Below are 14,246 nucleotides of genomic sequence, written 5' to 3' on the forward strand. Positions count from 1 at the left end.
CAATGCTGTGCTTCTGTTCTCCCCGAGGAAAAAATTAAAAATATTCGGTGTTTTAACCAATTCTAAATATCAGGCCTTCATTAGCAGCTGTTGAAGTATTGGAAACCCCATTTTTGCGTTTTACCCCTCAGGCGGTGGGATCGTCCGATATCCACAGGCTCGCTCAAACACAACTTTAATTGCAACAGGCATACTGTCGCCGTGACGCTCAAAGACACTGGGCTCCCAGCAGAGATACCTTGATCAGCTTGTCTCCGCTCGCCGCACATCTGGACATCATATAACACGCATGCACAGAGACACATCGCAGGCTCGCTCTGCAGCGGGATTGCTTCTCACTTCTTTCTTAACCTTCAAAGTCCGACTAAGGATGCCACTTTGATCTGTCTTGCAGAGCCAAAGAGGGGAAAAAATGCGTGACAGAGAGCGACTTGAAGGAGGGGAGAGGCAGGGAGTAGGAGGGAGTGTGGAAGAGTGACAGCTAATGACAGTAGCTACAAGCTGTGACCTTTGGAGTGATCACACAGGCATGACGAACCGGGCTCAAGGTGAGAGAGAAACCGGCTACTTTGGAGGAGGATGCGACGGACAACAAAGCTTTGTGCGTCTGTAGATCTGCAGCCATGACGCAGCAGTGGTGATGGGGATTATAGGGACACGGGGGATGAGTAACACCACGTTTTGTCAGAGAACAGTGGAGGACTGTGTGTAAATGCAGGAAAAGATAAAGATCATTATCACTTTAACAAGGCAACTGTAGTGGTGGAGAACAGTAACTTTACCTTTTTAAGCTTTATTTATCAGAGGGAAGGTCAACTGTGCATACATAACACTGGCCTCTACTCACAGACACACACACACACACATATAAACCCACAACATGAGCATTTCATGTTGCATAGTTTTTGATACTGCTGACGATTTCAAGATTTTTTAAACAATTTCCATACTTTTCCATTATTTACTCTTAACATCGTTATTATAAGGACGCATGTGGTAAAGCTTGAGATTTGCACGAGATAGGAAATCAATCCCTGTTGACAATTTATCACCTCTCTATTGTATGATAAGTACATATCATAAAAAAGAATAGGATGCATGTATCAGAAGCTGAGAATCATTTTGTTGTATTTGATCATAAACGAAAGTATTATATTCATATTTGACCTGCTAATGCATTTAGAAGATAAGTGTTATTATCACCAAATATATTAAAATGTATCCTGAATGGTGAACCAAATGTCAGGGCAATTCATTTAATAGTGTAAAAAAACTTTTATTTCTAAAACAAATGTGCCTCATGGTGGCACAACAGAAAAAAAATCAGTGAATCATCAAAGTCATCAGGATTCATATCCCTAGAGATCATGTTTGTCTGTAACTGTCTGAACAAAATGTCATGACCACTACTAAATGCTACTAGCATGGCTGAAGACCTACATTGGTCCACCTATTTCTTGAGAGTCGGCTGCTGAGAACAAAACTTTTGATGGAAGCAATAAACAAATCTTTATCAGTTCCAGCCATATTTATAGATGAGTAATTTTAACTGTGATGTCAAACAGTGATATTAGATTAATGTGAAGTTCCTATAGGTCAGAAAACTCTTCTCCACCATGCTTTATTCACCTGTTGTTGTCTTCATCAATGTAACTACATGTGATTCAGTGCTCTTTGTGACAGAAGACCTTTTAAGAGTGAAGTATAACAAGTGGATTTTTCTTACAGGTTTGAAACGAATTAAGCTAAAGGGCAACGTGTAAAGTAGGAAGTCAATTCGAACATTTTATGGTCTACACTATGGAAAAGGGTCCGCATGGATGTCACCTTGGAATAGACCACACACACACACACACACACACAGACACACAGGTGGTCATTCAGTTCATCCACAGTCATGGATGGCAGGAGGCATAGGTCTTTTTTTACAGTAGATCAACATGTGATTGAAGTGAACAAAGTGAATTGATAGTGAACCATCTATCAAAACGACATTGTACTTGCACTGGTTGTTTAATCACATCAGTACTAACAGGTCCAGGTCTGAGATCAGGTGGTCCACTCCACAGAGTAGACCTGATCTACAGGTTTACAAACAGAGGGCAGGTGATGGGTGAACATGGAGGAAGTGTCTCCGGTGGAAGTGACTGGACGCTCTGTCCGTCCTGTCAACCCTGAGCAAACACCCCACCCTAAGAGGAGGAGAAGGGAGGAAAACTAAAAACCTCCCAGATAGCATCACACACGGCTGGCCTGGGCCTCGCTCGCCATCCACTTGTCTGCTTTCCCTTCGCAGAGCCGTCACAAGAGATGGGAGGAATACTAAGAGCAGGAATGGATTTTCTGCTGGGGGGGATGGAGGAAGAGAGGGAAGGCTGTTGGAGGGTGGCGGGGTTGACTGCCCACATCAAACTCCCCTCCTTTCCTCTCTCGCCCCTCTCCCTTTCTCTTCCTCTCCTTCTCATCTGCCTGGCTCTGGAGGGACCCTCTGTTTGTCAGCCAGGCAGTGGAGCGTCTCCCTCTAACCCCACCCTATCATGGCTCTCTGGCTTTCTCTCTCTCTCTCTCTCTCTCTCTCTCTCTCTCTCTCTCTCTCTCCCGCTCTGATTCTTTTGTCTTCTCACAATCTCGTTTTTTTTTGTTTTCCTTGGGACTGTTAAACAGCCTCTCCACTCCTCCTGGAAGTGAGAGCACACACTGATAAAGTCAATAAGAGACAGAGTGCGATTTGATGCCTATAAGTGCAAAGCCGTGTCAGAGATGATGCGAATTTAATTGATGCAAAGAAATTGGTTTCGTAAAAAATAAAACACGCAAGAGAGGAGTGTGACTATTGCAAATAAGGCAATGCAAGGTCTCTGCATCATTTAAAGGACTTGCAATGCCCCATATTTGTCAAGGTGTAAGGGACTGTGCAGCAAGTTGACTGTCACATAAAGAAGAGGTCCACACATTTATTCGAATGCACATGTTTAATAAAAGTTGTATGAAGCCTCTTGTTGCTCCAGAGGGAGCTGCATGGAATCTGATGAAGCGCCTCAGAAGAACGTTTCCTCCGCAGCCCGCCCCTCATCTCTGCTTGAGGCCAGTTTTTTTTTTAGGGGAGAGACGAATGCATCGGATAAAAATCAACACAGTTTCAAATTCTAAACTGTCCATCATGGGTTTGAGAATGTTATAGGAGTGCAATGCCAAATGAAGTGGAGTACGCCCAGGGATCAGATCACACACATTACCAAAACAGATCCATCCATTATCTACACCGCTTGTCCTTTTGAGGGTCGCAGGCGGAACTGGAGCCAATCCCAGCTGACAGTGGGCGAGGGGCGGGGCACACCCTGGACAGATCAAAACAAATAACCTACCACACACGTTTACACCACCGTCAATTTAGAGTCTCCAATTAACCTAGCCCCAATCTGCTTGTCTATGGACTGTAGGAAGAAGTACCTGGAGAAAACCGATACAGACAAGGGAAGAACATTCAAGCTCGACACCAAAAAAAAACCTGGCCAATCCGGGATTTGAACCGTGACCCTTCTGGCTGTGAGGCAACAGGGCTGCCCACAAAAATAAATGATTGGCACTATATTAATTGTATATGTATGTCTAGTGGGCTCTTGCCATAATGATAGTGTATGTCTCATTACCTTTTGAGATATCTGCCTCTCCCACAAGACAATGCAAATGGATGGATTGTTGTTTATTGTGCTCTCAACATTGAAAATGAGGCAGTAGCATCACTCTGAGGAGGAGGAGGAGGAGGAGGAGGAGGAAGTTGCAAGATAAATGATTAAAGCTTGATAGTGGAGTGGGGTTGAATGTCCGGTTTGATGCAGCGCACATTGTTGATGGAGTTCACTTATAACGAATAGATAAACTGATGGATGATGAGAGGAGGCCCACCGCAGGAGCAATCTTGACTTTGGTTGAGCCCATTAAAGCTGAGAACTCATTTGTCAATGAATAATAATCCTCCCAAAGACCATGAAGTTTGGGGTTCTTCAGGAGTTTTCCTGTTATCCTCTTGCTTCTCCTTGAGTGGCTTTGTTTTGCTTTTATATTGTGCTCATACCTGGAGACCTATTTCCCCGTTTATAATTGACATTCCCTGTTGCATAATGTTTCTAACTGACTGATCAGGTATCAGAGATGGAGTTCGTTGTGTAAATGCAGTCTGAATAATTCATACAGGGCTGTCAGAGGGAGAGGAGAGAGAGAGAGAGAGAGAGAGAGAGAGAGAGAGAGAGAGAGAGAGAGAATGAGAAGGGGCATTTTAGAAATCAGCTCGCCAGGCCCCTGACCATGAATAATTGATCTGAACTGATTAAAGTTTGCAGTGATTACCCCTCACCCCCCCCCCCCCCCCAACAGATAAAACACCACACCTGTCTTTGCTGTCTCTTTACTCATTCATTTTTTCCCCCTCACTCAAACATGGTTCAATTAACCACGTGGTCGCGCTGTGTGTGGAATTTAAGACCCATTGTTACTGTCTCACAGTTGAAGAGGCATTTTCTCACCTTCATGTGCGTTCATAGGAGTTCTCACACACAATTTAGTATATTAAACACTCTTTGCATTCAGGAAACAATGCTGTGCTTCTGTTCTCCCCGAGGAAAAAATTACAAATATTCGGTGTTTTAACCAATTCTAAATATCAGGCCTTCATTAGCAGCTGTTGAAGTATTGGAAACCCCATTTTTGCGTTTTACCCCTCAGGCGGTGGGATCGTCCGATATCCACAGGCTCGCTCAAACACAACTTTAATTGCAACAGGCATACTGTCGCCGTGACGCTCAAAGACACTGGGCTCCCAGCAGAGATACCTTGATCAGCTTGTCTCCGCTCGCCGCACATCTGGACATCATATAACACGCATGCACAGAGACACATCGCAGGCTCGCTCTGCAGCGGGATTGCTTCTCACTTCTTTCTTAACCTTCAAAGTCCGACTAAGGATGCCACTTTGATCTGTCTTGCAGAGCCAAAGAGGGGAAAAAATGCGTGAAAAGATCAGCAGCTAAGATCTGTCCAGAGACAGTGCTGCTGCTGCTCTGCATTTGCCAAAGACTTCACAGTAACCAAGTTGCGCAGAGACTGTTTCTTCTGTTTGCTCAGAGTAATTGGAAGTCTATTTTTGGCAAGACACGTAATCGCCGAATTTTCTTATTATAAATGTTTAATTCTGTAAACACTGTTCTCACTTCCAGTCTACAAGGAGAAACGTCTTCTTTTCATAACAACCCCATTAACTTCGACCTGTCATTCCACAATATGAATTGATTAACCCTCATTTTCTCATCCTTTCTTTCCTCTCTGTCTGCCTCCTTGACACCACTCTCTGTTTCCCTGCCTCCTTCTTGGGCCCGGTCGGCTGAAGCTCTCTCCACACGTGTGTCCAGAATCGAGGGGGAAAGTGGAGCATATTGATTTTTGAATCTGTGAGGCGACATGTTGGTCTCAGACCCCCCTGTTTCACTGCAAGACACTTGTTTTCACAGAGCGGTAGAATATATCAGAGAGAGAAAACAGCAATGTTTGCCTTAGAATAAGATGGTTGCCCGCATTTATACTCCATTTTATCTACATCTTAGGTGCTATAGCTTTCTTTGTGTTTGTAAAAAGCGCCGGGGGCAGTCCATTGTGGCTCACCATTGAGCTGCCAGGTCAGATTGGAGCAAATGCCGAAAAAGAGGAAGGTAAGTCACAGTGGCATTTGGAGGCCGAGGCCCCAGTGGATTAAATAAATCATGCCTGCAGATGTGGCCTGCAGCTGGGGCAGGTGGCTCACAAACGGCAACAGCAAGGGAATAAGTGGCGATAGAGTAAGGGGGGATGGGGGGGGGGGGGCAGCATCGACTAGATTATCACTATCCTATTAACCGTCCATCTACTAGGATAACACTCCCACCCCCGCCTTAGACAGGAGAATCCATGGATGAGGTCTCGCTCCAAAGGATTAAATTTGACAACATTTTATGATCTGTGCGTGTTTTGTCAGACGAACCCCTCGACTGTGTGACCTTTGACCCTTTAGCTTGTTTCCCCTTATTCTTTGCGGCAGCTGACACAGAAAGGAGCGTCGTATCGGATTTCTATAGAGCTCCGTTTGGTTGAGCCACGCGTGACAAAGCCTGCATCTCTTTTGTTTTCCTCATTGTCAGCCCGGTGTGCAGCATTTTATTATTAAGGATTCTGTGCACCACTGGATATATTAATCAGTTTTAAACTGGGTGCTGGTGTCACTGGAATGTGGGCATTAATAGCTGACAGTCTATTGACTGGCCTGCCAAGTCTCGTTAGACCAACTGGCAGCTCTTCCAAGACCAAAGCCTACATCACATCCTTTTATACCAGCCACATACTTCCTTCCTCCCCTGCAGCTATTTATCTACCTCTCAATTCATGTCACCTTTCATTTCTCGCTATTGTTTTCAGCTGTCTCCTTGCCTGACCCCTGGCCTCTCTTGAAAGATGCATGTGGATTTCTGGCAGCCTGCTGTTATCTTTTTTCCTATCAGCACACCACGATTCTTTGATTGGTTTGTGAAGGTCTCTTTGAAGCTTCCCCGCATCCTCTAAACATCTCGGGCATCATCAAAGACAACACATTACAGGGGGGTAGAGTTCAACCGGTGGCCACTGTGATTCAAGTATCATCTCTTCCCCCCTTTTTACAGAGGTCCTGTTTCTGAAGGAGAATAGCGAGCAGGGGGTAAAGGGGGAGGTGGAGGAGGAGGAGGAGGAGGAGGCAGCTTCTCTCCCTGCGTTTGTGTCCATCATGTGTCATGGCCGCTCTTGGCTTTCATGTTCTGTCTGGCTGAGTCTCTCCTGCTCCAGCAGTCTCTGTTTCCTCGCTGAAAATCGGTGTCCCTCAGAGGCAGGAGACGCTCTCTCCTCTGCATCCATTTCAGCTCGGCTCAGCGTAGCCGGGCTCTGCTCTCACCTTGCTGACACCAGCTCCTCAGCAGACACCTCTCCCCTACATGGGCTCAGCTGGCTGACAGGCAGCTGTCCATACAGGTAAAGTAGTGGGAGGACACACACTGTACTCTGAGTCACCACCGCTGCCTGCTTTTTCTAACACCTTTCTTATTGCACCTCTTTGATTTAGACATTTCTCCTGGAAGCATCTCATGCGATCTCCAAAAAAAGAAACATTAAGAAAATGCCGTGATTAGTGACTGAGGTTGTATTTTGTATGCATTTTATAGCTTACTTAGTTTACTTGTTTGTTTCAACAGTTGATGGTGTTCAAAGTAAACACAAAAAAAACCTCTTCAACAGTTTAAGATGCTGCTTATTGCTTATGCAGTATAAATATGTTGCCGCACACGAAGTGTGGCTAATCGCTGGGTTGACTGTAATGTAGAGGACTTGGAAGCAAAAGCACTTGAGAAATAGTCCATGTTTGTTACCACGGGAGAGAAAATTCAGTTGCAGGGGCCCAAAACAAGCCAGTGGCTGATGAAGACAAATGTGCAAACACATGTTGGCAGAATTGCTTTTTGGTTGAGCGTGATCGGCTCCGCTCAGGAGGGCGGAACCAGGAGTCGTGATTTATAGTTTTGTGCTGTCCCTGGACCACCACTGTCTGCTGCCTCCCACTACTGTAATTACCACGTGTCTATTAGAGTAGTCCAGCTGCCCACAATGCATTGCCTCAGCCGAGAGGTTAGCGGAGGAGAGGAGAGGAGAGGAGAGGAGAGGAGGTGGGGGGAGAGGAGTGGGGGGTTTCCAGAGATAGCCTTGTTATTCAAACAGTGTTCTGTACAAAAGCATAATACAGAGGAAGGGTTGAGAGCAAAAAGACTCTGCAGATGATGAGATAAAGGTCAAAAAGAGCCAAGCTGAAAGGTTGAGGTGTGTATAGAAAAAGGAAGAAAAGGGACAGAAACAGTTATCATCCTTCTGCAGGTCATATGACTTTATAAGGATGCTATAAACCACAGAAAACATTTAGTTACAGTATCTAAACAGTATTTACCCACTAAAGGGCTCTAAGTATTCTGGAATGCCTTCTCTTTATCAAATTCCCCTAATATTGAAAAATAATCACGGTTGTTTAACACGCTTTAAACGTAGCTTCAGCCGCACATTTGATATGAAACATGTTCAATCTTTATTTTGCGCTAAATGTCCACCTACGTTGTATCTCCACCACAAGTGTCTTTAAGTCTGCAGGTCTGAATCCTATTTGTCTTGCCATGGGCCTTATAGCATCTCCTAGTGGGCAAACTGCCCACTTCTCAGTCTCATGAAAATGAATGCTTTGAATAATGTGATTCAGTCAATACCATCAGGTACCTTGATAAATTAGAGAGCTCGACATCTTCTGAGCTTGTTTATGAGGTGGATTCCTCTGCAGTGTTTCCATTATGTATTATTTTCCTTTGCTGTTTTAAAATCATGACGTGTGGCTAGTCCAAAGTCATCGTCACCACATCTGTCAAAGCATCTATCTGCCTGAATTATTGTTTTGTGTGTAGCTAATAAAGCATTTCATATTAGGTAACTATAATCCTCTCTTTCCTGACTCAAATGAATCTTTTCTTTTTTTTTTACTATTCATCTGTATCACCTTTTTTCTTCTGAACTGAGAGCTCTGAACTGATAATGAGAATGGGCATTGACCTCTGGTCCATGTCATTTATGCTGTAATTGGCCTAGGGGTGTAAAGAGCAGTCATGCATCAGAGAAGACGAAGAGCTATGCGTGGCCTACACTGACAGGAGTGGGAGAACGTCAGTGGGCCGGCACATGTCACAAACTGAAGAGAGTTATCTACCTCAATATGTATAAAATTATGGTGATTATTACAAGGAAAATTACATGCATTGAAGTTGTGAATTTTAGATTAAAGAAGAATTTGAAATGTAACAATTAGTATCATTTAGAATTAACCTCACTTTGATTATTTTGAAGTACCTTTCAGAATAATTAGTATTTACAAAACAGCTTCAATGAAACTATTTTATTATGGCTGTCAATTTTCAGTCTTGGGCACTCACATATCTGTCCTGTTCATTAATACAAACATATTGTTTCCAGATATAACAGAAATATATCTCCTTTACATGAAATCAAAACAAATAGACAATTTAATAAAACCCTTTAAACCAAATCTCTTATCATTCCAATACTGTATCATATAATACAATATTTCCGTGCCCTCTTTTCTGTTTCAAATTGTTAATATTATCCGATTTCGCAATACCTGCATGTTCCACGTGAGTACCTTCTTATAATCTCCTATTAATATTCATTAACGTATTGCACTGTAACAAACTAATCCCAACATACTTCTACTCCCTTTCATGTGTGGTTAAAGCAAATGTATCTATAGCGGAAAATATATTAGAAACATAAATTGAAATCTATATCCCACATCTTCATATTATATATAGAACAATATGTTGTCAATGTTGTTGTTTTTTTCAAATGGTTGAATGAAGGGTCACAGGGATGATTGGGGTTACACAGAGGATGGGGTTGTGCTGTTCACACTGGTATCACAGCTCATTAGAGAAATAACCACGGTCTCAATTGATCTCCACGGCCACCAGCACAAGAGGTTCAGGTGGAATTTGTGAGCCATTGATTTCTTTGGCTTATTAAAGGTATGAGTATCTTACAATACAGAGAGATGTGAAAACAGGATTACCAGGAAATAGAGGTATTGATTGGGTCACGAAGTTCGGGCTTACATTTCAAATCCCTGCAGGGGGACAGAAATTGACAGTGTTAACCGACGGAGACAATGTCCTGGTGAGTCATCCGTTTCTCTCTCATGTGTTTACATTTTAAACACATGAGAGAGAATATCTGTGACTCACCAGAACATTGTCTGCGTAACATTACATACAATATATATTTAAACTTAAAATATATATTGTATGTAATGTAACAATAATAATATAATGATAAATAGATAGATAGATAGATAGATAGATGGATAGATGGATAGATAGATGGATAGATAGATGGATGGATGGATATATGGATAGATGGATAGATGCATGTCCTGAAGCAGAGGAACACTAGACCAATGCAATGGTGATGATGATTTATATAATTGCGTCCAATAGGTGTCACTGCAGGAATATATTTTTTTCCTAGTTGGGAGAAAACCCGCCCTTACCCTACCTCTGATTGGCTCGCTGTGAAACAGTTCTCTAATCCTACCCAATGATTACTCTTCTTGCTCAAACCCAAACCAATCAGGGGCAGGTTAGGAGATGCGCATTGCCTTCGAACGTAACGAAACCCGGAAGGATGGTTGAACATTAATTTGCATTCTAAAACAACAGTGCAGCGAAAAAAGAAAAAAACTGAAGCTTCAGCTTCTAATACAACGTAAGTTAATCGTTTTTCTAGTTGATCTGAAGTCAGTCTTTTTCGCTGGTTGTCGCAGTAAAGGTCAATGATGGTCGGTTGATCTGTGAACGTGTGAACCAGGCTGTCTGTTGTGTTTCGGCAGAGGCGTGGTGCAGATCGTCTCCTCCCCGGGAGGATGTTGTGTGGTGCAGCGGGATCCGGGACATTCATCATAGTCTCAGTAGTGACCGTTATTCTGCTGAATCTTGTTGGTTTCACACAAGCAAAGGTAAAACCTGCATCATCCATTTCCCTCTGTGTGCTCCTCTGCTCTCCTTGTATTAAATAACGTGTTGGAGCTGGACTGAGGGAGACTTTGTGTTATTTATTTTTTTAAATCAGTTAAAGAAATGGCTTCAGCATAAATAGATGGTTGAAGTAATCATTGAACTGAGCACTTTTTAAACATTTCAATTTCCTCTTGAATTGCAGAACTTTGAAGATGTTCGCTGCAAATGCATCTGCCCTCCATACAGGAACATCACTGGCCACATCTATAACAGAAATGTGTCCCAGAAGGATTGGTAAGAGAAACCCTCACCTCAGCAAATAGTGTAAAGGGTTAGTTCACCCCAATAATGTATATTCACTCATTATCCACTCACCACTATGCTGATGTGGGGGTGGTGGGTGAAGTGTTTGAGTCCACAAAACACTTTTTGAGTTTCATGGGTAAACAGTTTTGCAGCCAAATCCAATACTATTGAAGTAACTGATGATCACTTCACCTCAAATGTAAGAAAACAACAGTCAAAACAAGAAAGGCCTCCATGCTGCTTGTGTCATCAAAGTGTCCGTAAGTCCCGTCATTGAAATTAGACTTAAAACTGCATCATTTACACAGTGTTTTCAGCCCAGATGTCCTCTGACATCACAGTAAACAGTGGTCGCCATTTACTAAAACTGTTTTGGATTTGGCTGCAACACTGTTTACCCCTGAAAAAGATAATCAGTCAATTTTCATTTTGGGGTGAACTACCCCTTTAATGTCTTCTTTCACTAAGCTGATGTGTTGAGGTTGAACACATGGTCCACTCCTCACTGCACTGCTTTCATGTGTTTTACAGTAACTGCCTCCATGTAGTGGAGCCGATGCCGGTGCCTGGGCACGATGTCGAGGCGTACTGCCTGCTGTGTGAGTGCAAGTACGAGGAACGAAGCAGCAACACCATCAAGGTACCGAGGACCTTTGTCACCATGTGCCATTTTCTCTATGTGTATTTCATCCTCACTGTAATGTCACGTCACAAAACATGTCATGTCAAACTTTATAAAGTCTGTTTTAATAAACTTCCTTGATAAAATATGATACAATATAATAAATCCATGCAGGACAGTACCGTCCGCTTCTATTTGCGGACATTATTGTCGTTTTCAAAATCAGAGTTGCTTCCTCCCGGTCTGTGAGTGGCTGCCATTGCACACAGCAGAGATTGAGCGAGCGCGTAGGCAGAGTGTCAGCTTCACTTAATGTCTGTATTTTCCAAAAATGTATCCTGTCAATCTCAGGTAACCATCATCATTTACCTGTCTGTTGTGGGGGCACTGCTGCTCTACATGCTGTTTCTGCTACTGGTCGATCCTCTTATCCGCAAACGCGAGCCCTACACCCAGCCACTGCACAATGAGGAGGACTCTGAGGTAACCACTCAAACAACACATGTTCTCTCAAAGGGCCACTGTGTAGGATTTAGGGGGAATCAGTTGTCGTCACTTTAGAGAGGACCTTCAATGTTGTTGTTATAAAGTGAAGGCCACTCAAGAGAGGGTGCAGAAACTTGATGCCACTAAATCTTACACAATAGTCTTTTATACACCTACACCACACTGGTGTATTTAATGAAGTGGTTTTCTGCGTGTGTGTGTGTGTTCAGGAGATGCGTCCACCGGTGGACAGCAGCCAGGCGAAAGGGAACACGGTGCTGGAGCGTGTCGAAGGAGCACAGCAGCGCTGGAAGAAACAGGTCCAGGAGCAGCGTAAGACTGTTTTTGACCGCCACAAGCTGCTCAGCTAAACCCTGCGACGAACCTCTAAACATGTTTAGAATAGGTAACTTCATCTGGTCCAGCGCACTGGCCTCAGCTGTACTGTTACTCACTCCACTGTCACTTTCCTCACTAAGAAACGCTTCAACGCACTGATCAAACAAGCAGATATTTTCTATTTATTAGATGCAGCACTAAAGGCTAAGCTACATTTTGCACTCTTAACGACTACTACATATGGAATGTCTTGATGGTAAGAACTTTTCTTGTCTGTGAAGCCAGACTCTGAAAAGCATTTAAGCCTCTTCATGGTACTTTTTATCAGCTCTTTGCTAATTTGATATTATATTAAGCCTTTTTTTCTTGTAGCATAAATGATGACGTTACCTCTGAACAGGTAAAGCTTTGTGTTTGTGAATGATCCGTTTTTGCTAATGAGGTAGAAAGCATACCGTTCTATTTCCAAGTATTGCACATTTTATAATTTGGTAAAAATGATATGTTATTTATATTGTAGCTCTGGGCGTATTTGGTATCATTTGCACTTTTAATTTAGGTAAAGGCTTGTACATTTTGGGCTTTGTAATTTTAAAGCTTTGACGTTGGCGCTTAAATCTTGGTTTTTGTCATCTTGCTAAATGTAAAAGACAAACTACTGCAGATATATCGTTGTCTAAGTAAACGTTATGTTTCTTTAACTTAAACTTAATCATTTACCTTGAGTTGAACTTAATCTGACCTTTTGGATCACTGAGTTAAGCACAAGGCCACGTTTACACTCTCTGTTTTGCAGTCTAGCTCGAACATACTTTCCAAAGCAAGCAGAGATATGGAGTAGGGGACATTTAACAGAGCTTTTAACTCAAATTAATCCATTCTCTGCCAGTGGAGGAAGTCCTAAATCAGCAGAGCTGCTGATAATGCGGTAAAGTACGGCCAAACCTTGAAGGGCCGTCGTATGCATCACTATGCCGATGTTCCCCTTCACATTTTACAAAACAAAGCTTAAATAAGAAAGGTATGCTGAAATACATAACCTCATGCTTATTACAAACTGGTGAACTTTATTTGTTTATCTGTGAGGCTTTATTTCATCACTGAAGAGTTTTTGATTGAATTGTGTATAATTTCACGTCAGTGGTATCAGTGTTTTGTGCTTATATTTATTAATTTCTAGCATAAATGGAGTATTCCAGTTCTTGAATCAATACATTCTGCTTGATGTGAAATAATAAATAAAAAACCCTTGAGTGTAAAAATGTTCTTCATGCCTCTGGAGGTTTAGAATTATTATTTTGGTTGCTGCAGATTTTCCACTACTTGAGTCATTGCTACTGTTTATTGGCACTAGGGGGCAACAGAGCACACAGTATGGGGGCCCCCTGTTTAGAGTTGAACCATGAGAAAACGCTGATTTATCATCAAATCAAACTTTACATTGGTTCTGTTTTCTTCAGCTGGAAACAGAAGTAAGATGTTTTATGCAACATTAACATCTCATTCTCCCAAAACACATTCAGACTAATTTCCTTAAGGCTGTGCGATCAATTGCCCTATTGTATTTCGAAGGATTTCTATTTCCCTTTTGGGGCTTTTTTAATTAAAAGAAAACATGCCAAAAAATTCTTTAACCAAAAATGTACATTGAGAAATCATCTAATCCCAAACTCTTCAGAGTCTTAACACTGACTTCAACCTGCACAGTGTCATTGGATTCAGAATCCCTTCCCCATTCTCTGCTCACTTTTTTTTCATAGTTTAAGGTTTAACCAGAGAACTGTATGTTTAGGGCTCAATATGTTTTGAAATGGAGGCTGGTGGGGGTATTCTGCGTCTGTAAGACTGTCAGTCCTCGTCTTTGTGCTCTCGCCTGCCACTGC

The 14,246-nt window shown here is 42.5% G+C and overlaps 1 protein-coding gene across 1 annotated transcript; it reads left to right on the plus strand.

Annotated features, from left to right (window-relative positions):
* The first annotated feature begins 10,232 nt into the window (after nt 1–10,232).
* On the plus strand, nt 10,233–13,629 carry tmem9 (transmembrane protein 9). Its single transcript, XM_053424770.1, has 6 exons — nt 10,233–10,359; nt 10,484–10,609; nt 10,813–10,904; nt 11,448–11,556; nt 11,890–12,021; nt 12,255–13,629. The coding sequence occupies exons 2-6, from the start codon at nt 10,517–10,519 to the stop codon at nt 12,393–12,395; spliced, it is 567 nt and encodes a 188-aa protein (XP_053280745.1). The 5' UTR covers nt 10,233–10,359; nt 10,484–10,516; the 3' UTR covers nt 12,396–13,629.
* The last annotated feature ends 617 nt before the right edge of the window (nt 13,630–14,246 follow it).

This window comes from Pleuronectes platessa, chromosome 6 (genome assembly GCF_947347685.1).
Source record: "Pleuronectes platessa chromosome 6, fPlePla1.1, whole genome shotgun sequence".
NCBI classification, from domain to species: domain Eukaryota; kingdom Metazoa; phylum Chordata; class Actinopteri; order Pleuronectiformes; family Pleuronectidae; genus Pleuronectes; species Pleuronectes platessa.

Coding starts and splice junctions, on each gene's coding strand:
- tmem9 (XM_053424770.1), top strand. CDS start 10,517: ATGTTGTGTGGTGCAGCGGGATCCGGGACATTCATCATAGTCTCAGTA. Junction 10,610..10,812: donor TTGGTTTCACACAAGCAAAG/GTAAAACCTGCA, acceptor CTTGAATTGCAG/AACTTTGAAGATGTTCGCTG. Junction 12,022..12,254: donor ACAATGAGGAGGACTCTGAG/GTAACCACTCAA, acceptor GTGTGTGTTCAG/GAGATGCGTCCACCGGTGGA.